The 22,709-nt window shown below is 43.2% G+C and overlaps 1 protein-coding gene across 1 annotated transcript in view; it reads left to right on the plus strand.

The window, feature by feature from the left end:
- The window catches only part of LOC117731368 (low-density lipoprotein receptor-related protein 1-like), an 83,994-nt gene that overhangs the window by 22,998 nt on the left and 38,287 nt on the right, over positions 1 to 22,709 (plus strand). Inside the window, 12 exon segments of the mRNA XM_034533686.1 lie at positions 3,619 to 3,738; positions 6,987 to 7,115; positions 7,222 to 7,485; positions 14,682 to 14,844; positions 16,112 to 16,334; positions 17,945 to 18,134; positions 18,247 to 18,390; positions 19,369 to 19,605; positions 19,784 to 19,964; positions 21,032 to 21,254; positions 21,704 to 21,893; positions 22,047 to 22,172. Coding sequence (XP_034389577.1) covers positions 3,619 to 3,738; positions 6,987 to 7,115; positions 7,222 to 7,485; positions 14,682 to 14,844; positions 16,112 to 16,334; positions 17,945 to 18,134; positions 18,247 to 18,390; positions 19,369 to 19,605; positions 19,784 to 19,964; positions 21,032 to 21,254; positions 21,704 to 21,893; positions 22,047 to 22,172 — 2,190 coding nt within the window.

Genomic DNA, 22,709 nt, shown 5'->3' on the forward strand with positions numbered 1-22,709 from the left:
CCCTTCAGAATAAAACCTATTATCCTGCCTTCAGAATAAAAGCAACATCTCAGGTTTCAATCGACATCCCTTTTAACTATTGTCTAAACAATAAAACATCATTCATTCTCATGAATCATTACATTTGTCATCAACAAACAGAATAATAAAACAGTGATCCTCTCTTATGCTTTATAATACATTCCTCAGAATATTCCTCAAATTAATTATCATAACTTTCTTTATGTATTAATTTAAAACATAACCTCTCTTATCTACATGTGCAAGTGTATATAAAATCCACTACAACTTAACACTTTCTTATTGTTCAGTTCTCATCCCTAAAATCTTCACACTGAACTCCCTATAACTGGTTGATTTACCACACCAACGTGAACATATTGTGGTTGTTTTTGTTCTGTATGCTTTGTAGGTACAACCAACTGTATGTTCGACTCCCTGTTGACATTGTTCAAAACAAAATTCAGAACATATATTGCTTTCACACAACTCTCAACTGGAGACAGCTGAGCCAGTGGCTCGCAGCTAACCGTGCTAACATAGCTAACAGAGTATACTGTAGAGTATACAGCGCTAACAGTGCTTACATTACAATTCATTTAGCTGACGCTTTTATCCAAGGTGACTTACAATCATACACTTTAGACAAAGCTACGGGGAGTAATTCAGATAAGTGTCTTGCTCAAGGACACATCAACTAGTGAGTGGGGATGGACCCTCTGATTGAAAGACAGACTGGCTAACCACTAATCCACAGTGCTGATAGAGCTAACAGAGCTAACAGAGCTAACAGTACTGACAGAGCTTACACAGCTAACAGTACTTTCAGAGCTAACAGTGCTGACAGAGCTAACAGAGCTAACAATGCTGACAGAGCTTACATAGCTCACAGTGCTAGCATAAAGATTTAATTAATTATTTTAAATTAAGGAAGTTGTCATTTTGAAACCTGAAACTGGGAAGCAAGTTATGATGACCCAACAGAATATACTGCCCATTACAAGAATGTGCTGATCAAGTTGACCACACCGAGTAAAAATAGAACTCGATTGTGCAAAAGATCTAAAAATCTTCACTGGATAGATGGATTATTACATGAAATGGTGGAGGTTTAAAAGGAACTGAGGCGTTCCTCTATGTGGGAGTCATGTTTGTGAAAAGGTTATCAAAGGAACATCACTGATGATAGACCTTCAAATAGTGTCCATCATGCTGCTTCGTGTCCTAATACTATGTTTAAATAATAATACATGTTTAAATAGCAGGCATCATTACTGCAGCTTCACTACTCACCCTAAAGTATATATTAATTATGGATTTACCAAACTGCCCTTTCCAAGAATCTTACTGACCAAAGTAAAATGTTGAATAATATGTTCATGCTCTAAGATTTTGATTGGCACAGTGTGCACAATTAAATACCTAATCTTTCTTTTCTGAGTCAATATTTTCCTTTACTGGGGCAAGCACCTGTCTTTACTTAAAGAACTTTTTTTTTCTTTTTCTTCCGTCTCCCCACGACACCTTTGAATGAAATATGTATTTAACTGAGAGAGAGGCTTGGGAAAGGACATCAAACTTTGATGTACTTTCAGGCTGGCTGGACTTTGAGGTGGGAGTGAACCTCTTAGTATGTGTGTGCCTATGTGTATGTGTTTTGTATTCACCACAAATATCTGTCCACAGTTGGGGGCGCACCAGCTTTCTGAGGACAAACATGGGGTTCATGTTTATTTCATGGTTTTGGTTTCAGGGTTAAGGTTATAGAATTAGGTTTTGGGGTTTTGTGTTTACTTTATGTCTGTAACATAAATATCTCTCGTTGAAATCTTTTATTTTCTAAGGGGTCATCTGATTGATATGAGTGTTGTGCACTTTGAACCAAAACAGAGCAATTTTCTGTCCTTTTATTTGCACAATACATCACTGCACCAAAACGGTGGGCTTTTGTTTCTTTAATCTTGAAAGTGTGATGAGATTCTTGATGCCTCTTTTTTCTCTCCCCAGAGGTGCTGTGTAAGTGTGAATTGCCTGCCAGTGTTTTCTTGGCAAAGAGAATCACTTGTGACTGATAGATCTCATCTTGGTTTGATGATCATGACTGTGTCTGTTTGACTATGACTCGCTGCATCTTTTAATTTATATCTCACAGGATGAGCAGTGCACTGTTGAAAACTCTGCTGAGATTCCATGTTGTGTCGGTCATCTGACTGGAAGGTGTGATTGTAGCGGCTTGTGTTTATGCCCTTCTCTGTTCAAAGAATTCAAAGTATTTCTTTCTAGACTCATATTTCAATTGGGTGTTATTCAGCAATTGCACATACAACTCATTCAATGATGGAAACACCATTATTAGTTATATATAATAGGTATTATTCTAATATAATAAATATATATAATACATATATATAATACAACTATTTATAAAACCAAAAGTGTTACAGAATAAAATGAATACAAGTAAATACAACCATAAGAAAATCATTTAGACAATTACAGCAAAGAATAGAAATTATTGTTGTTGAATCTATTTTAAAAAGGATACTGAGTTTGTCTGAGCACCTCAGGTGAAGGCCTGTCACCTTTTATGATCTTGATGGGTACATTTGCTGGTCACAAAAAATGTAAAAGCTCAACAACTCACCCATATTATTACCTGGAATTCTTTAGCCAACTTTATTTTCCTCGCATGCCTCCACAACGAACAAAGCATAAAAAAACAGAGAAAAGTCTTGACGAACTGAAGTAAATGAGGGGCGCAACATTTAACAACAGTACAACTATATCAAAACATCCGTTTGCTCGTATAGTATTTATTTTTTTATCCAGTTGTATGCTCACTACTTGTTAAACAGGCCCCCCATTTACTCCAGTTCATCAAGACGTGTCGTGTGTTTTAAGTTAAATATTCGTTTAATTGGTGTGATGATGCATTAGCTTGCATTAACTTGTATCTCTACTACGTTTGTATTAAGCCATTGTTCACATATGATCCACTTGTCGGCAGTTGGGTTTTTGGACTATCTCAGAGGTGGTTGGTTTCTGGAAGTAAAACTACATCCAGCCCCCCTTACTGGAGATCACATCTTTTGCCAGTTCTAATGCTGATGATGAATTGATTGGTAACTAATGTGACGCTGAATGTTTTGTACTTATTATTTATATGCACCTCATCGTCAGGAGGAGGCTGCAGAGAGTACACAGTAGTTCAACAATTTAGCTCAACGCATCAAGTATTAATGCCCTTCAGCACTCTGCTAAACTGTAAATAGTCCACAGAAAGTGTACAATGGCAGCTCCAGCACCTGCTCCTGTCACCTACAGGCATGACTGTCTTCGTATCTTCTGCCAGATAGTACCAAGTAGGGTGGATGAAATGATCACCGTATAATATATGGGTTTATAGTGGTATGTTGAATGGTTTATTACAGAATTATCCACAAATCCACCCTCTATTATAACCACTAATGCAGTTATTTTATATTTAACAGGAAATAAACATGAATAAATGCCTTATGTCTTACGTCACACCTTTATACAATGTTGTCTTTCCATGCGCAATACTCCAAAAAGTCACTCCTGTCTCCTGTCCCCCTCACCTCTTTTGTCTCCCTCCAGAGTTTATGTCCAACTGCTCGCTCGGGAGTTGTCAGGAAAACTGTGCAGTGACTCCAGCAGGGCCTGCTTGTTACTGTAAGAGTGGTTATGAGATCAGTGCAGATGGAAAGACATGCAAAGGTGAGTTTGTTTAATGGCCAACCTCTGTGATACCTGCAGTTCAGTTCAGTGTATGCTGCAAGTATTTAACAAATCAGGGGAAATAGTCAATCTTTGTATTTCGGGTCGCGGTGGCAGCAGGTTCAGCAGGCCGACCCAGGCCTCCCTCTCACCCGCAACACTTTCCAGCTCATTCTGGGGGATCCCGAGGCGTTCCAAGGCCAGCCGGGAGATATAATCCCTCCAGCGTGTCCTCGGTCTTCCCCGGGGCCTCCTACCAGTTGGACGTGCCCGGAAAACCTCTAATGAGAGGCGTCCAGGAGGCATCCTGACTAGATGCCCGAACCACCTCAGCTGACTCCTTTCGACACGAAGGAGCAGCGACTCGACTCCAAGCTCCCCCCTGATGTCCGAGCTCCTTACCCTATCTCTAAGGCTGAGCCCGGCCACCCTACGGAGGAAACTCATTTTGGCCGCTTGTATCCGAGATCTCGTTCTTTCGGTCACGACCCAGAGTTCGTGACCATAGGTGAGGGTTGGAACGTAGACCGACCAGTAAATGGAGAGCTTTGCCTTCCGGCTCAGCTCCCTCTTCACCAAGACAGACCCGTACAGCGCCTGTTTTACTGCTGCAGCCACACCGATCCGCCTGTCGATCTCCCGCTCCACCTTACCCTCACTCGTGAACAAGACCCCGAGATACTTGAACTCCTTCGCTTGGGGTAGGCAGTTTGCCCCCACCTGGAGGGAGCAATCCGCCGGTTTCCGGCAGAGCACCATGGCCTCAGATTTGGAGGTGCTAACTCTCATCCCTGCCGCTTCACACTCGGCTGCAAAACGCCCCAGTGAATGCTGGAGGTCACGGTCCGAGGAGGCAAACAGGACCACATCATCCGCAAACAGCAGAGAGGCGATCTCGAGACTCCCAAACCGGATCCTCTCCGCCCCCTGGCTGCGCCTAGATATCCTGTCCATGAAGGTCACGAACAGGACCGGTGATAAAGGGCAGCCCTGGCGGAGGCCAACACCCACCGGGAATGTGTCTGACTTACTACCGTCGAGACGAACACAGCTCCTACTGCAGGCGTACAGAGACTGGATGGCCTGTGCCAACGGGTCCGGCACCCCATACTCCCGCAGCACCCCCCACAAAAACCCCAGAGGGACCCGGTCGAAAGCCTTCTCCAGGTCTACAAAGCACATGTAAACTGTGTGGGCAAACTCCCAGCATCTCAGGGCGGATCTCATCCACCCCTGGCGCCTTGCCACCAAGGAGCTTTTTGACTACCTTAGCGACCTCTGCCTGGGATATGGGTGAATCCACCCCAAAGTCTTCTGGCGCTGCCCCCTCTCCGGGGGACATGTTGGCCGGGTTTAGGAGTTCCTCAAAGTGCTCTTTCCACCGCCCGACGATGTCCCCAGTCCGGGTCAGCAGTTCCCCCCCCTGCTGAGAACAGCCTGGGGTAGACCCTGCTTTCCCTTCCTGAGCCGTCGGATGGTTTGCAAGAACTTCCTTGAGACCAACCGAAAGTCCTTCTCCATGGCCTCCCCGAACTCCTCCCATGCTCGAATTTTAGCCTCCGCGACCATCGCTGCTGCAGCCCTTCTGGCCCGCCGGTACCCGTCAGCTGCTTCAGGAGACCCCTGGGCCAGCCAGGCCCGAAAGGCCTCCTTCTTCAGTTTGACGGCTTCCCTCACCCCCGGTGTCCACCACCGGGTTCTCGGGTTGCCGCCACGACAGGCACCGATGACCTTCCGGCCACAGCCCCGAGCAGCTGCGTCCACAATAGAGGCTTTGAACAAGGTCCACTCGGATTCCATGTCCCCAGCCTCCCTCGGGATTTGTGAGAAGTTCTTCCGGAGGTGGGAGTTGAAGACCTCCCGGACAGGATCCTCTGCCAGACGTTCCCAGTTCACCCTCACTACACGTTTGGGCTTGCCAGGTCTTTCTAGCCGAGTCCCCCGCCATCTGATCCAACTCACCACCAGGTGGTGATCAGTTGACAGCTCTGCTCCTCTCTTCACCCGAGTGTCCAAGACATACGGCCACAGATCAGATGATACGATTACAAAGTCGATCATTGATCTCCGGCCTAAGGTGTTCTGGTACCAGGTACACTTATGAGCCACCTTATGTTCCAACATGGTGTTCGTTATGGACAAACTGTGGCTAGCACAGAAGTCCAACAACAAAACACCATTCGGGTTCAGATCGGGCAAGCCGTTCCTCCCAATCACGCCCCGCCAGGTTTCTCTGTCATTGCCCACGTGAGCGTTGAAGTCTCCCAGGAGAACTATGGAGTCGGCAGGCGGCGCCCTTTCCAGGACCCCTCCCACCGACTCCAAGAAGGCCGGATACTCCGAAATGCTGTTCGGTGCATAGGCACAAACAACAGTCAGAGCCTTACTCCCCGCAACCCGTAGGCGCAGGGAGGCGACCCTCTCGTTCCCCGGGGAAAACTCCAACACAGCGGCGCTCAGCCGGGGGCTCGTGAGTATCCCCACTCCCGCCCGGCGCCTCTCACCCTGGGCAACTCCAGAAAAGGACAAAGTCCAACCCTTCTCCAGGAGCTTGGTTCCAGAGCCCATGCTGTGCGTGGAGGTGAGCCCAACTATATCTAGCTGGTACCGCTCCACCTCCTGCACCAGCTCCGGCTCTTTCCCCGCTAGTGAGGTGACGTTCCACGTCCCTAGAGCTAGTCTATGCCGCCAGCGATCGGCCCGCCCAGGTCTCCCGCCTGGCCCGCCGCCTGGTCTACATAGCACCCGACCCCGATAATTCTCCCTGCGGGTGGTGGGTCCACAGGGTGACTGCTGCTCCATGATGTTTTTTCGGGCCCCATGGGCGAAAGCCCGGCCACCAGACGCTCGCCGACGAGCTCCCCTCCTGGGTCTGGCTCCGGGAGGGTGCCCCGGTTTTCCTTGTCCGGGCAAGGTAGCTTCAGTCCGTGGGCTGCTTATCATCAGGGTTTATTGAACCGCTCTTAGTCTGGGCTCTCCCCCGAGACCTGTTTGCCTTGGGAGACCCTACCAGGGGCTGATGCCCCGGACAACATAGCTCCCAGGATCACTGAGCCACTCAAACTCCTCCACCACGTTAAGGTGGCGATTCATAGGAGGAGACACAGTTGTTGTTAAATCAGCATATCCAGGTCTCATCCGCAGATGTGTTGAGTTTTCTTTTTGTATTTCTAGTTCGTAAAAATTTAGAACACTAATTTGTTATTTGCTATATCCTAATAAGACCATCTGTGGTTTCTGTCGTTCAGATTTTGACGAGTGCAGTTTGTATGGGACCTGCAGTCAGTCCTGTATCAACACTGAAGGCTCCTACACCTGCTCATGTGTGGAGGGCTACTTGTCGCAGCCAGACAACCGCTCATGCAAGGCCAAGAATGGTAAGTAAGCCAACATCAGCAGGAGATCAGTTTTGACTGAGACTGTGCGAATGTTCTCTTCATGTTCATGCTGTCAACCGTTAGTTATGTTTATATCACTTTCCAGTGCCAGTAGACCGTTTGCCTGTCCTGCTGATCGCCAACTCCCAAAACATCCAGGCCACCTCCCTGAGCGGCACCACGGTGCACAGCCTGTTGTCCACTAGCACCAAACAAACCACAGCCATGGACTTCCTCTACGCCCAGCAGACTGTCTGCTGGATCCATGTCGGAGACGCACCCTCATCAACACACCTCAAATGTGCCAAGATTCCCAATCTGAAGAGCTTCACAGAGGAGAGAGTCATCAACATCTCCCTCAGCCTGCATCGTGAGTACACCACAGCAGCACAGAGCTTCGCCCTGGTACATTTAGTACACAGCAGAATATTACAGCCTCGTTCTCCACACATAAAACATCATACGGCAGAGAAGATTGCCTCACACTGCAACAAAGCAAAGTCTCTATGTGTGTGTGTGTGTGTGTGTGTGTGTGTGTGTGTGTGTGTGTGTGTGTGTGTGTTGTTAATTTCCCAGGAGATTTTATTTTTGGGGGTCGCATATGAGTTGAAATTTCACTGGACACCACCAGCAATCTGGCAACCAACTCATGATTTTTTACAGAATGTTCTAGTTTTGGTTCTAGGATTGTCTATTGTGGAACCATATAGAAAAATACATACCTGCTCCACTCTCCAGAAAATGTATTTTGACATAAACTTTATAATTCGCAATGCATTTTCTTGGTCTAATCTGACTGATGGCCTGATTGGAAAATGTGTGAGAAGCACAAATCAGAATTTTAAATAATTCTGATTCACCTTTGGCCTTCCAAGGTCTACCCCACCTATTAGCTAATCCTCACCTTGATTTATCTTATTTGTCTGGATTAAGTCCTTTAAAGATGGCGATTTGGCCTGGCTTGTTGGTCTGAAATACTTCAAATGTGTTTAACTTTAAAGTCAAATGTAAACCGGTGGAGAAAAAATTTCCAGAAATGGAGCCAAAACTCTACTGAGCATTAATACCTATGTGCTTTTGCGCAGCCTGTGAGTCAGAGATATTGTGGCAGCACATTAAAAGCAGCTGTGTTTTTCCATGGATTAAGTTTCGTTTCAGTCTCTTCTCCTGTAAAAAGGAAACTAAAAGATAGACCGTGGAGATCTAAGGCGCACGAATGAGTGCAGACGTGCGTATGTGCATGCTCCTGCTGGTCAAAAGCCTCCACATCCATTTCTCTTCCCTCTGTTTCTCTCTTGGTTGCTTCAAGTTCCTCGTCGTGTTTCAGCCTGGTTTTCGGGCAGCATGTCTTCACTGTGAATCAAAGGGAAAGTACAGAAACAACATTTATCCAAACAAAGGCAGCAGGAATGCATCATTGTATCTGTTAGGAAGCTGGTTGACAGATGATTTATAACTATCTGTTGTTGCCTTGAATTAAAACAGCATTGCATTTTACTCACTCACTTAGTCATGTCGATATTCTCTGCCCCGTCCTTCCTGGTTCTCTCCACAATCCCTTAACTTTTGATCTCTACACGACACTTAATTTAATTGTATTGGACCTGTACTTGTACATGGAATCATATAGCTCAGCTTTATTCCTCTCTTTTCTCTTTCTTTGTTGCATACTTGGGTACAAATATTGTGAGCTATCACATTCACTCAGCATGCTCCTCATCCCTTTTCCATGTGACTAAAGAATGAATTCATGACAGAAATTACTTTCTCAGCACAAAGCATCACAGAAAATGAAAAGGCCGAATCATGTCAGTTGGGCAGCTCTGTCTTGCACATGCTCGCACAGTGCGGTGTAACTGTCATTTGGAAATATGTTCATTTCAAACCAGATAGTATCAGGCAAGCTTCAAATGATGAAAATTATGCATGAGGCATTTTGGTGTCCCTCTGTATTAAGAGGAAGATTGAGCACCTCGCGTCTGTTTTGAGTCTTGCTAATGCCACATCTGTTATTGGCAAATTATTCAGTACAACCCTTTTCAGGCTCAGACAGGGGAAAAAAAGACATTATAACAGCCTCCTCGAAATTAGAGCAACATTGCCATGTATTTGCGCTTAACATTATGATTTAAGTCGGATTATCACTGTTGCTATAACCATGCAGCTTTAACCAGAACCATAGCAATTTAAGGACCAGAGGAATTTGCAGGAAATTCCAGCAGCTTCAGCTGGTTTCCCTACGGCTGCCCCCCACACACACTGCAGCTTGGACAGGATGTGCATGACTGATGATGTCGGCCAAGCTGTATTACTGAAATAAGGAAGCAATTGACGGGCATTGCAGTTCCTGTAGTGATAATTGTACTATTTACATGTCAGTCTGTGTTTGAGTACTATGAGAAGAAGATGTCGTTTGGCATTTTGATTGTAATGAGACACAATGACCAAATTAAGGATTAGTTGTTTCCTCACGTGACTGTTTTGCACAATAAACCATATCTCAGGCGTAGACAGGTGCTAGATATGACACAAAACATAGAACAGAGTATAAGCCTTTTTATTTACGATGACCTAGACAAACAAATCTGACCATGCAGAGGACCCAAAATACTTAACGTCAGCGCAAAATATCTAAAATGCAAAAAGGCAGATTTTTGTTCCAGTCCCTAATCTGGAGCAACTTCCCAGACAGCATAGTTACTCTTATGGACAAGCTGCTGGCGTGTGAGTGTGACAGAATACGCAGAGCAGGTTTATGCTTACAGTCAACATGGAAATGAGCCAGCAGCGACCAATGGCAGAGGTGAACGTACAGGAAATGATGCGCGTGTGGTTGGAATGACTCATGACCTCAGTATGCCACAGATGAGTTGTCCAGATGTGTCACACACACACACACACAGACACACAGTATCTCTCTCTCTCTCTCTTTCTCTCTCTCTCTCTTGCTCTCTCACTTTCATTACATTTCCTTTGACTTTTTTTTAATTCCCACTTTCCTCTTCCAAACTTCATCACACTCTATGTTTCTTACAATTGCTAATTATACCGGTCACTCACTTTATACAAAGGTTGTGATGTAAGCCCCCCAGATGACTGACATTTTGTGTTTTGCGCTAACATGCTGCTAATGTTGATTAATGCAAGCATAATGTTTATAAACCAATTCAGTTAAATGTGTAAGAATGCTATCAGTTGTTAATTAGCACCAAACATAAAGTACAGCTGAGGCTGATGGGAACCAAACTATTAGGCCAACTCAAATATTGACCTGATGGCACAAGATGAGGTAGGGATTGCAGTCCATCCTAAGGGAAACATACAAATTACATGGCAATCCGTCCAAAAGTTGTTGGGAACAGTCAGTCTGGATGATGGCTAAAGATCCAGATTAAAAATGTATTATACTAATACAACTTGTCGTGCAAACACGATGCATCACAGACATTTGCTGTTGTTTTAGGGACTCTAAAACATTAACCATATCCAATTTGCACATTCTAATAATTTTTCCTCATTATTTATAGATAAAGCATATTTTAAATGAGCTGCGCTTGTCAGAGATAATTTATTGTAAACTGTGTTGACGAGTGCCTTACTGTAGCAGAAAACAATCATCAAATGCATATAGTACCTACACTATAGGTGGAAATCAGTAGAAATGAAAGATAGAATAGAATTCAGTTGTACTAAATGCTGATGCTCCACACTGTGCACAGGAGGGCTGATCTCAGAGCAGTCACAAAGCCTCCCTTCCCTGCTTGTACTGTAAGAACCACATTACCTGCTCCCCCTGCACATTGAGCCACAGTGTGCTGCTTAACACAGACACTGGCCTGAAATCTCCTTAAGAGGTCATGTGCCGTTAAAAGACCAGTCAGCACATTTTCAAATCTTCTCTCCATTCATCACTGTGTTCAGCTTCAAACATCTCTCTCTCTCTCTCTCTCCTTTATCACACATTAAAGGTACTATATGGAATTTTCAGAAAATCCTTGTTATTAGTATCACCGTTGAGTGAACGGCAGTCAACTTTCTGTTGCATTAGTTAGCCAAATGGGGGTTTGGGCTTAACTAGAAAAACCTTTGTGTTGCGGTGGGTGCCGATGGTTTGTTGATGTTAGCGGACTCAATTATTACAAAAACTGGTCTTCTCGGATTGGTCCTGTGCTGTACACGTCTTATTTATTTGTCAAAATCATGGCTGATTATTTTATCAAGACATTCCTCATGGTACACTTATATACATACAGATGTACAGTATATGGCATTACAAGACGTGAATTAAATAGGAATCTTCATTCGTGAGCACCTTTTTGGTTTGCATGTTCCACATTTAATTGTGTCATGCAATGTGAGACTCTTTGTCTCGACTTGGTTTCAACCCCTCAATGTCTTGGTCTTGTCTCGGTTTTGATACACTCTTGTCTTCGCCACGATTTCCGAGGTCTTCACTACAACACTGGTTAGTGATATAGAGGGGCTCAAGTGAGGAAAGGCACTTGTGAGTATCTATAAACATCACATCCTTTTGATTTTCCTGGCAAATCTGTCTTGAGTCATTTTTAATAATCGCTAACAGGCTGTTATAGGCAACCGTGAATGTCTGGGAAAGGGCTCAGTTTTTAAGTTGCAATACAAAACTATTTAACCTTGAACCATGAAATACATTTGAGTCACTCTGGATCTTAACAGAACCACACTTTTTTTGTTGTTTTTCAGTTCTCCCCCTCGCCTGTGTTTCTGGTGTGACGTAGTCGCCAGATGCTTGAGGGAGTGTTTTGGAGTGCGGGAGGTTGGCGAGGGGAAGTGGGGGTTGGGGTGTATGAGCGGGTGGTGTAAAAGCTTCAATCATAGTTTAAAAGTGACAATTTTCAGGTAAAAAAAGTATTGCCACCTATATTACACTATTGATACTATACTATACTATTGATATTGCATACTAAGCACTGTAGGTGCCTGTGAAGATATACTGTATGCCCCTCACTTGTCCTCCTACATCCCGTTATGAGAGTAAAACTCTGACTAGCTTTGCTCCATTTAGCAATGCACATTAAATACATTATCTAGATAGTCACTCGACTGTTGTTTTTCTTAGACCAATAGAGAGCAGAGAAATGAATGAGGAAACGCATAGAAAACAAGTTGTTTAGACAGAGGAAGGAAAAAATGAAGACAGCGGTCGGTTGTGTTTTTTCAATTATGCTGTGTTGGTTTTTATAGCATAGTTGGAGACAGACAGAGCTGCAGTTAATGAATCCAGACTGTTTTCCCACCTCTGGGGAACAGACAAAGGGGAGGGATAGGGGAATGATGCATGGAGGAGGAGGAGAGACAGAATGGGAGGAGATTGAAAAGCCTTCGCTGGAGCCATTTCTGTGAAGCAAAGGTGGAGGAAAATGGATAGTGGGTGGTGTCAGAAAGCTGGGGACAGATATTTTGTCAGGTCTTTCAGTCACCCCCCTGCTTCCTTTGTTTACCCATTGCTTCATCAATGAATCAGTGTGTTGTGGGGCAGCTGGAAGTGTTTAAACCGAGAATTCTGTGTTAAAAACTAAGAGCACCTTTGGGAATATGGCCCCTGATTCCCATAAACCTCAGAAATGCTGCTGCACAATGGCCAAGTTTCCCTAGTGGAAATCAGATCTCTCTCCCTCTTTCTTCTCTTCTCTGTCTTCTTTCTTTTCTTCTCACTTTTTCTTCCTTTGCTCTCTGTCCATCTGCATTTTTTCTTTTATTCGTTTTCCACTTTTACTTGAACAAAAATATTAGAAAGTGATCCATCTCAATCCCTCTGCTATCCAGGCTCTTCAGAAAAATGTGTTGGTTTCTCTAAATACAGCTTTCTCTGGAATTACACTCAGTTATTGGTCCACTATGCACACTTTTATTGCACTGTTATGCCAAGGAATCTGCTTCGTCATTTCCCGGCTTTCAAGCTTTTCTTTCCGGGTTGGAGAAACCGATCCTCTTGTCTCCCCCTAAATCATCACAGTGACTTGCTCACCCTGGTAAACATACCACCATATTAGACCTCCACCCTTAGCACTGAGCACTGCATGACCATGGACTCCTGCAGCACGACTTTGGCCCCATATCTGAGGTGTTTGTGTATGTGTGTCAGTAGGTGTGTGTGCATAGTTCTGTGGAAAGTAGAGCTTGTGGCAGCTGTGAAAATACAAGTCTTGTGGTTTGTGAAATCCTCCTCCGAACTCTCTCGCTCTCTCTCTCTCTCTCCCTCTCGCTCTCTGGTCATGCAGACATATAGTTTTCATTCCCTGTGTTAAGATTAATATATATAGGTGTGACAGTCAGTCCTGAAAGAGGTATTCAGATGTTTGCTTTCATAAAAGTTGCAATACCACAATGTGGACATACTCAGTAAGTAAAAGTCTTCATATCATCTTCAAAATGCTACTAAAAGTAGCTATAATCCAAAAAAAGTCATTAACAATGGATAACATGACTACTGTGTGAAAGGGATCACTTGTGGTGGAGAACCAGCAGGTTATTGCCATTGACTGTGTGTAAAAAATATGTTATTGTACTAACTACTGTATGTTGGCACTGTCATGTTATTATAGATTTTTGGAATAATGTTACTGATATAACAATATTATTTAGAATGAAAAAAATGGAAGTAAAGTACAAGTATTTCTGAAGTATACTCAAGCACAGTACAGTAAATGTACTTTCCATCACTCACCACAGTAAATATCCTCACATCTCCTTTCCTTTAGCTTTAACAATAGCTTTCTGTCTCTGATCCTTGGCTCAACCTCAGTGTGGCTGAGCTGCTATTTGAGGAGAGGAAGGAAGAGGAGGGAATGAGGGAACCAGGGAGAAGGATACATTAGTGTCTCATGTTATTCTTTTTGCAATATTTTTCTGCTCTCTCAGACCTTCGCTATGTGGTCTTGCACCACATTCAGGACAGTTTGTATAGGTGCAGAGTGTTTTTACCCGGTAAATGTTCCATAAAGTATGTGTGTGGTGCCATGTGCACGCGTCTAGGTGTTTGATTTTCATCGTCGGGGTGGGGCACTGGTCTTCCCCGTGATCTGAGCCTCAAGAAAATAAATGCAGCGGAAACCGCACGCCCACTGTCGCTTAGCTACAGCTGCGGCAACATCACACTCCCGAAGCAACAAACAGCCTGTATCATATTCTGTCTGTCTAAGTGACTTTGAATGACAGATGCATTACCTAGACACTTGCTTATTGGAGTTGGCTGTCATCTTGTTTATCGAAAACTAGACCAAACAAGAAGTCCAAACCTGAAAATCTGGACCGTGTGTGATGAATGTGTGTGTGAGTGTTGCATAGAGAGGGAGAGAGAGAGAGAGCTGTTGAAGTAGCTCACACACAGTATTGCTGACTAATTTACTTCATCACATGACTATGAGTCAAACTCTTACCCATCTGTTACAAGTATGTACAACAACATCATATGCATGCGTCAAAACTCAAGAAAACATGAAAACACTGTATTTGCCTCCCCCTGCACCTCCTGTGTCTGTAACCCACCTCACCCCCTCCTCACCTCTTTACCCTTTTTCTGTCCAGATGTGGAACAGATGGCCATCGACTGGCTTACCGGAAACTTCTACTTTGTGGATGACGTGGACGACAGGATCTTCGTGTGTGATAAGGATGGGCAGACATGTGTCACCCTCCTGGACCAGGAGCTTTATAACCCTAAAGGCATTGCCCTGGACCCCACCATGGGGTCAGTTCGAAATCTTGATTTCTGTATAATGCATAAACATACTTCATGCAAACTCATTTATATCCCATGAAAACAACTGGAGTCAGACTTTTGTCATCTGCCAATGTTACCCAACTTTAAACAATGAGTTGAAATGGAGGGAAAAGGCTGAATGGAAGTTTGGACTTTGGAGTAATTGAGTGCAGATGTTCTGTTTGCACTGTGGTATGCTGACTGTATAGGTTTTGAATGTAAAAACATGTTTTTGTTACAGCTCTTTTGTTTATGACCACACTTTCTAACTGAATTCCTGAACGTGTATGCGTGTGCGTGTGTGCGTGTGTGTGTGTGTGTGTGTGTGTGTGTGTGTGTGTGTGTGTGTGTGTGTGTGCGTGTGTGTGTGTGTGTGTGTATCTGTGGTGCATGCTTGTGTGAGTGTCTGAGAGCTTGTTTGTATTGGAAAATTTAACAGCATGAATGTGTGTGTGTGTGTGTGTATTCGTGTGCTTGCAGCTTCCACGCAATTTCCTTGGCCGTAATTGTTTTTTCCAGTAACAAGGTCAGGTAGATTCACTGTAGCTGCATTTTGTTGTTGTTGTGGTTTGCAGTGTCATTAGAGGGGGAGAAAAACAAGCAACATTCATCCTTTTTAGTGCTGTTATATTAGTGACCACAAATATTTCAACATATAGTGTATGTTTACTGTATAAAACCTCAAAACTGTCAAATTAAAAAATTAAAACATTAGAATTGTACTTCCCTTCACCTAATGGTTCCTGGCTATTTTACTTATCACTCCACTATGACAGGACTTTGTGAGGATTAGTTTTGACGGAAATTCTATAAAGTTGTTGTTGGAACATGTTTTCCAGCTTGTTTAACACACATTTGACACCTTTTTGGGGACTATAAGTATACGTTAATCAAAGTTTGAAATAAGTCACACCTAAATTAGATTTACAGTGGAAATGTTTTCCTTCAGAATATTTAAAAATAATCTCCAAATATTAGGTATTGTGGTATAGGAGACGTGTCGAATTAAAGTTGAGGACTTCAGATATCTTTATTTTGAAACGGTACTTAAATTTTCCTTGCTGACTGCTGGGAGGGAGGTTTCCTACTTGGTTTACTCACTGAATCTAGATCATTGTTGTCTCACTATGATGGAAATAAGGGCAATCAATAGCTTATAACAAAGCCAGATGGGCGGAAAATAACACTAATTTCTGACTCAATTGATCTATTTATCCATCTGTCCTCAATCAGGTCTGATCCTTTGTGTCCACAGGAAAGTATTCTTCACAGACTACGGTCAGATTCCTAAAGTGGAGCGCTGCGACATGGATGGCCAGAACCGAACCAAACTCGTGGACAGTAAGATTGTATTCCCCCACGGCATCACGCTGGATCTCGTCAGCAGGCTGGTGTACTGGGCTGATGCCTACCTGGACTACATTGAGGTGGTGGACTATGAAGGCAAGAACCGGCATACCATCATCCAAGGCCTGCTGGTGAGAACAGCTGCACAGGATGTGCTAAACTCCCATTATCAATTAGCAGGAAGATAATCTCCCTTAATTTACCTGTCTTTGTGTATGCTATTCATAATGCTCTAAAACTCCAGTGTGCTTTATAGTTCCCTGTATAGCTATAATACACCTAGTGTTTCTCCTGTGTACTCCTGTAATGTGTTCTTTCCCAGTAAGTTATATGCAGACAGAAGACCGCAAACATTTGCCTTTTCATTAAAGCAGCTGATTAATAGTGTCTGATGCTGAGCTGATGAAGCTCAGTGGCTCTTAAATCTGTTACCATGGCTTTTACTGTGATCTGTGAAGGGGATAGTAATGGCTTTCATTTACTCACTGAACCTAAGGACACACACACAGGTGCACACTCACACTAACATTTTAGTGTTGTGTGTGTGTGCACCTGTGATAGGGCAGAAGTACATTCACATTAGGTAAAGAGGAAAAGTGTGTTATTGATGGGTAAAGAGTAAAAGTGTGTTATTGATGGTGTTGAGTTTGGGCTGTTCTCTCTGTTATCTTAAGAGTGTTTAAGAAGGCCTGACATGCCCTTGCAAAGCTGCATAGGAAACTTTTACAAAGGCTATACCTTCCAATTGAGACCCTTTATATGCATTAGATTTGGACAAATTCAGTTCAGTTTTCTTCTCACAGCTACCATTGGTCTGTTTTATCTTGGCTGAATCCCTGAGTAAATGTGACATTGTGCACAGTCACATTTCGTTACAGTCTGAAGCTGATAGGCATCCATTTACCATATCACCTCAGTGGGCATTGCCCTTCAGCCTATGACAATAACCCTTTTTATCTTTCTGGCTGTGTCTCCCTGTGGCTCAGTGGGCTCCAAGCAGCCTGAGATAGACCACAATGCCATCACAGGTTTTAGGCTGCTGCTGCTGCTGACACAGCCTCTTGGGGCACTGAGTCACTGGCCTATGTTTGTCCAGATCTGAAAGTGTTTGCCTTGCTTTGCTTCTGGATTTTGTCAATATAAAAGCTAGTTTGTCCATGAGTTCTGACTATTTTGAGCAGTGGAAGTTTTGCTGGTTCCTCTCAGGCATTGCTGCTGCTAAACACTTCATGATTTTATGGTACCACTTTGTACCACAGGAAATACTTGTTTCTGAACCAAAGGCAGGTGTCCGTTAAAATTGTGTATCAGGACATCTCAAAAAGAGGGCAAACAGATTAAGCACCACCCTACAGGCACGTGGTTTATTTGTAGTAAAAGTAACAATCACCTCTACATTATGCTACATTATCAATTAACTCACTAAAATGGATACAAATGACAAAAGAAAATCTCTGAAACATGGAGGATATTTCAAACAGAGCCATGATAGAAATAATTATAATAGACTCAGAGGTTTCCAGATATGGAAAATAATGTATCCTATTGTCATGAGGCACAGCAAACCAGTGACAGTGTCAGAAAAAGGAAGTCCTTAGCCAGACTACATGTATAGTTAATAAGTGATTTGAGTAAAGCCCTCAACCAGGATTGTACATTAGATTCAATACTATCTTCCTCTCCTTTTCTATTTCCTTCAACCCTTCCATCATCTCTCCACTTTCCATCTTCCCTCTTCAAGATCGAGCACTTGTACGGGCTGACTGTGTTTGAAAACTACCTGTATGCCACCAACTCAGACAACGCCAACATGCAACCTAAAACCAGTGTGATCAGGGTCAACCGCTTCAACAGCACAGACTACCAAGTTGTGACCAGGGTGGACAAGGGAGGAGCACTGCACGTCTACCACCAGAGACGCCAGCCTCCAGGTAGACCACACACACACACATGCACAAATGCACACGGACACACACACACACGCACACACTTTCATATCATCTGATATCATCTGACTTTATTTTCCATCTTCTTGGTGTCCAGTACGTAGCCATGCATGTGAGGCGGACCAGTTTGGGAAGGCTGGAGGCTGCTCGGACATCTGTCTGCTAGGGAACGGCCACAAGACCCGAACCTGCCGCTGTCGCTCCGGATTTAGCTTGGGCAGTGATGGAAAGTCCTGCAAAAGTGAGTAGTACTAGAAGTGTGAAAAAAATTATGTTTCAACAAACTATCTAACTAGAAATAGCTCAAGTAATTTGAAAAAAGGAAGTATTGAGGAGGCTGTAACACAACTAAAAGTAGTTAGCAATCCAATATATCTAGAGAGAAATATCGTCATGACTGAGCAAGCAAGCAAGGAAGAAAGCTCTGAACCATCAGCTTAGCAAACAGAGCTAAAAGTACTATTTTAAATAAAAGTTTGAAATTGATAACTAACTATCAATTATAAAACACAGTTGGAATATTTATTCCACAATGACAGTTGACATTGTTAGCTGGATGTAGCCTAAGGGAAAATCATTAAAATAGTTAGCTAAAGTTAATGGTTAAGAGTGGTAGTAATACACAACTTGACCAAACTGACAGTTCAGATGTATGAAAACATATTGTAGCAATATCTTCTTTTGTGTAATTTAAAGTATTAAATATCAGTTTAAATGTTGGGCCCATCATACTGTGGAGGTACATCTGACAAAAAAGGCTGGGAACCACTGCACTGTTGCACACTGTAGATTCAGCACAAGTGTGTGCGTGCACGCAGCATAACTGTAAGTATTAAGTCAGGAGCCACAGTGATTCAGCTTTATAAACCTCAAGCCAAGGGCAGCCAAGGTTGACCCAGGGATGTGGTTCTCCCCTGCACAATAGAATGGGGAAGGGCTGAACAAAGTAGCTGAGCAACACATAACTTAGTCTGACTCTTCAGCTCTCTGTTGACCTCCCCCATAAAGCCTGATACAGCTTGTTGAGAGAAGTGCTTTGATATTATATCAACCAGTAATAGCATTATATTGATCTGCCTCCTGATAAATTAAAATTGTAAAAGAACAGGATATAAGTGATAAGGCTGAAAGGAGTTTAGTGTTAACTGCCTCTGTTGAATTGTGTATATATAAAATTCAGAACAAAGTTACAGACTTTTGTTTTCTTGTTTTGCTGCAGAACCTGAGCATGAGCTCTTCCTGGTTTATGGTAAAGGTCGCCCAGGGGTCATCAGAGGCATGGACATGAACGCCAAAGTACCAGATGAATACATGATCCCCATAGAGAATCTGATGAACCCGAGAGCTCTGGACTTTCACTCTGAGAGCGAGTTCATTTACTTTGCCGACGCCACCAGTTACATCATCGGGCGACAGAAGATTGATGGAACAGAGAGAGATACCATTGTGAAGGAAGGTAGGGTAATGACAACCAATTGGAAAAACAAGTCAAAAAGAAATCTTGTATCAAATCAAGGCTTACATAAAATAATGTACAAAATGTAAATCCTGATTTACACTTCTAAAAAGACTATGCAGTCAGTAGTGGTTTTATTGCAGCAGCAACAGGCCCCAACAGTCTGTGTTTGTCTCAGGAATCCACACAGTGGAGGGAATAGCTGTGGACTGGATGGCTGACAACTTGTACTGGACAGATGACGGGCCTAAGAAAACCATCAGTGTGGCTCGGCTGGAAAAGGCTTCACAGACACGCAAAACCCTTATCGAGGGAAAAATGACTCACCCCCGAGCCATTGTAGTGGATCCTCTGCACGGGTAAGACAAAGAGATGGGGGGAGTGACAGAGTTTGATGTTTTTGTTCCACAGAAAAAAAATAAAGATAATTGAACAAGATTAAGAGTTGAGAGTTTATGGCAGCAGTTATAATCATGCCGACTTTGAGGTGGCAGTATCTATGATGCTTGCGTGCCTGTTTGTGCCTATTTTGTGGTAAGGCAACATACGGAGATAGAAAATGATTATTGGTTATTTCTGATGACTCAAGTGCTCTGTCACCCACCTCTTAGCAAAGTCTGTCCACTCTCTTTCTGTCTCAGTTTCACTTATTTATTTTGTATGAGCTGTTTATTGATTTTATTATACACCACTTGCATCCCTCTTTTTCTCTTGTCTGTGTCTCTTCACAATTTCCAGCAGAGAGTGTTTTATCATTTTCATCACATCTATGTGGTGGATCATTACCACACTGAAATGTCCCTTCTGATTTCACTTATCACATGCTATTTAATAAAACAGATGGAGCATTTTGTGCATTACATGGTAGATTTCCTCCCCAAGCTTATTAACAGACACCCATATCTGTCTCGCACTCTTTCAAATAGTGCTTAATCTTCCCATGTATGGATGTCTTATTGATAATGACCTCCTGGAGTCTCAGAAGCACATGCTCATAAACACACACACACTTTTGGGATTGCAAGCGGCAGGGTGATGTGTGTCCACACACTTCCCAGGGGAAAGGCACTCGCCTCCACTAATGCCTGTAATCAATCAGGCTCACTGAGAAGAGGGAGGAGAAGTAGAAATGCACAGAAAGAAAAGGAAGAGAAGCAGACAGATGGAAAAGGAAAAATGAAATTGTAATGCTAATGTCAGTCATATTCTTGTAGAGGGGGGGAGTGGGTGGGTTGTATAGTCTTGCACAGTGTATAGCATTGAGGGAAATTGACAGGTGCTAAAGTACCTGGTGGCAAACATTTGTTTGCCTGTGGGCAGATCTCCGTAGAAAACAAGAAAATGCCCCAACAAATTGGGGCATTTTCTTGCTATCACATTTCATTCAGTGCTTGTACCCATGAGAGTTCCCTTGTTGCCTCCTCAGGTGGATGTACTGGACAGACTGGGAGGAGGACCCTAAGGAGAGCAAGCGAGGGAAAATTGAGCGGGCCTGGATGGACGGCTCTAACAGAAACGTGTTCCTGACCAGCAAAACGGTGCTGTGGCCCAACGGTCTCAGCCTGGACATCCCTCAGGGCATCCTCTACTGGGTGGACGCCTACTATGACCGGATTGAGATGGTTTACCTAAACAGCACCGAGCGCAAGGTCAGCACTCGCCCACTATGATCGGGATTATATTACTGCAGGCTAAAGACAGCGTGGTTCACAGGAATCAAGGCGGAGGATTATTCTGACATGGCGAGCTGTGACAAGCTACAGTAAAAAGGAATGCGTTTTACAGCAATGGAGGACTGTGGGTGGTCCATCACAATGCAGTTCATAGTCTGTGGGCTTGAGCCCTTATAATACTGGCCAATCCTTCTGGCTAAATTTATGGTATTTTGTTTTCTCTGGCCTGTCTGTTGGTTATATTTTATTTTTTAACCATTAAAGATTTGTTATGTTATGGATGACATCAAAATATGTATTTGCATACTCTGAATACTACAGAAAAGGTTATTTTAGGACAACATAGATTTATGTTCTGTTTTATAGTACCACTATTGCTTTGACGCTTTACACTTTACCATCATGTTTCTTTTTCACATCATTAGACGGTGTATGAAGGTCAGGAACTGAACCACGCCTTTGGTCTGTGCCACTATAAACACTTCTTGTTCTGGAACGAATATCGTAGTGGCAGCATTTACAAGTTGGACACCACCACTGGCACTGCCACTCTGCTGCGCAACGAGAGACCGCCCATCTTTGAAATCCGCATGTATGACGCTCAGCAGCAGCAAGGTGACTGGAAATGCATTACAAATATATAATTCATCTATCAATCCATGTTAATTATGATTGTCCAGTGTTATTGTATTATTGAGGCATATTAGGTGCTAATTTTTGTTTGCATTAACCATATGTATCTACACATTCACGTTTGTTCATTCTCAGGCTCGAATGCGTGTCGTGTGTACAATGGCGGCTGCAGCAGTCTGTGTCTGGCTATTCCAGGAGGAAGGCAGTGTGCCTGTGCAGAAGACCAAATATTAGACCCAGCTGACAACACCAGCTGCAAAGGTAAATTCAAACATGAATGCTTTGTATGTGCTTCTGAGTGTGTGTGAAAGGTATTTTTCATGGCACTCATTTTGTTCTGCTACACATACAAGGTTTTATTTCCAGTATGTTGGACAAGTCTAATTGGTGTTTTCACAGCTGCATTCAGGGTGCAGGTGACTGATAATTGTGCGGTGTTTAGCAAACAACACAAAGGCTTTTAGTTTTGAATTATGTGTCTAATATAGATAACCGTGTGTAGTTATTTGTAAAAAGTGTGTTTTAAAATTCCTGTGTAAATCAGTCAATGTGCTTATGGTTTATTTTACCATACCATGTGGATAGGCTACATGCGCTAATGGTTTCAATAATTGTGCCTCAAGTACAAGGTTTTGTGTCTTGGCATTCACTTTCATTCTCCCCTTAGTTTTCCAGCACCTGCAATAGTTTATTGAATGTGTGTACCCTTCACCCTGTTTATCTTGTTATTTTGTCCACCCCATATAGTGCATGTGTAGATTTGAAAAGCAATTATTACAGCTCAGCTTCAGTCTACTG

Source organism: Cyclopterus lumpus, chromosome 5, assembly GCF_009769545.1.
Source record: "Cyclopterus lumpus isolate fCycLum1 chromosome 5, fCycLum1.pri, whole genome shotgun sequence".
Classification (NCBI taxonomy): domain Eukaryota; kingdom Metazoa; phylum Chordata; class Actinopteri; order Perciformes; family Cyclopteridae; genus Cyclopterus; species Cyclopterus lumpus.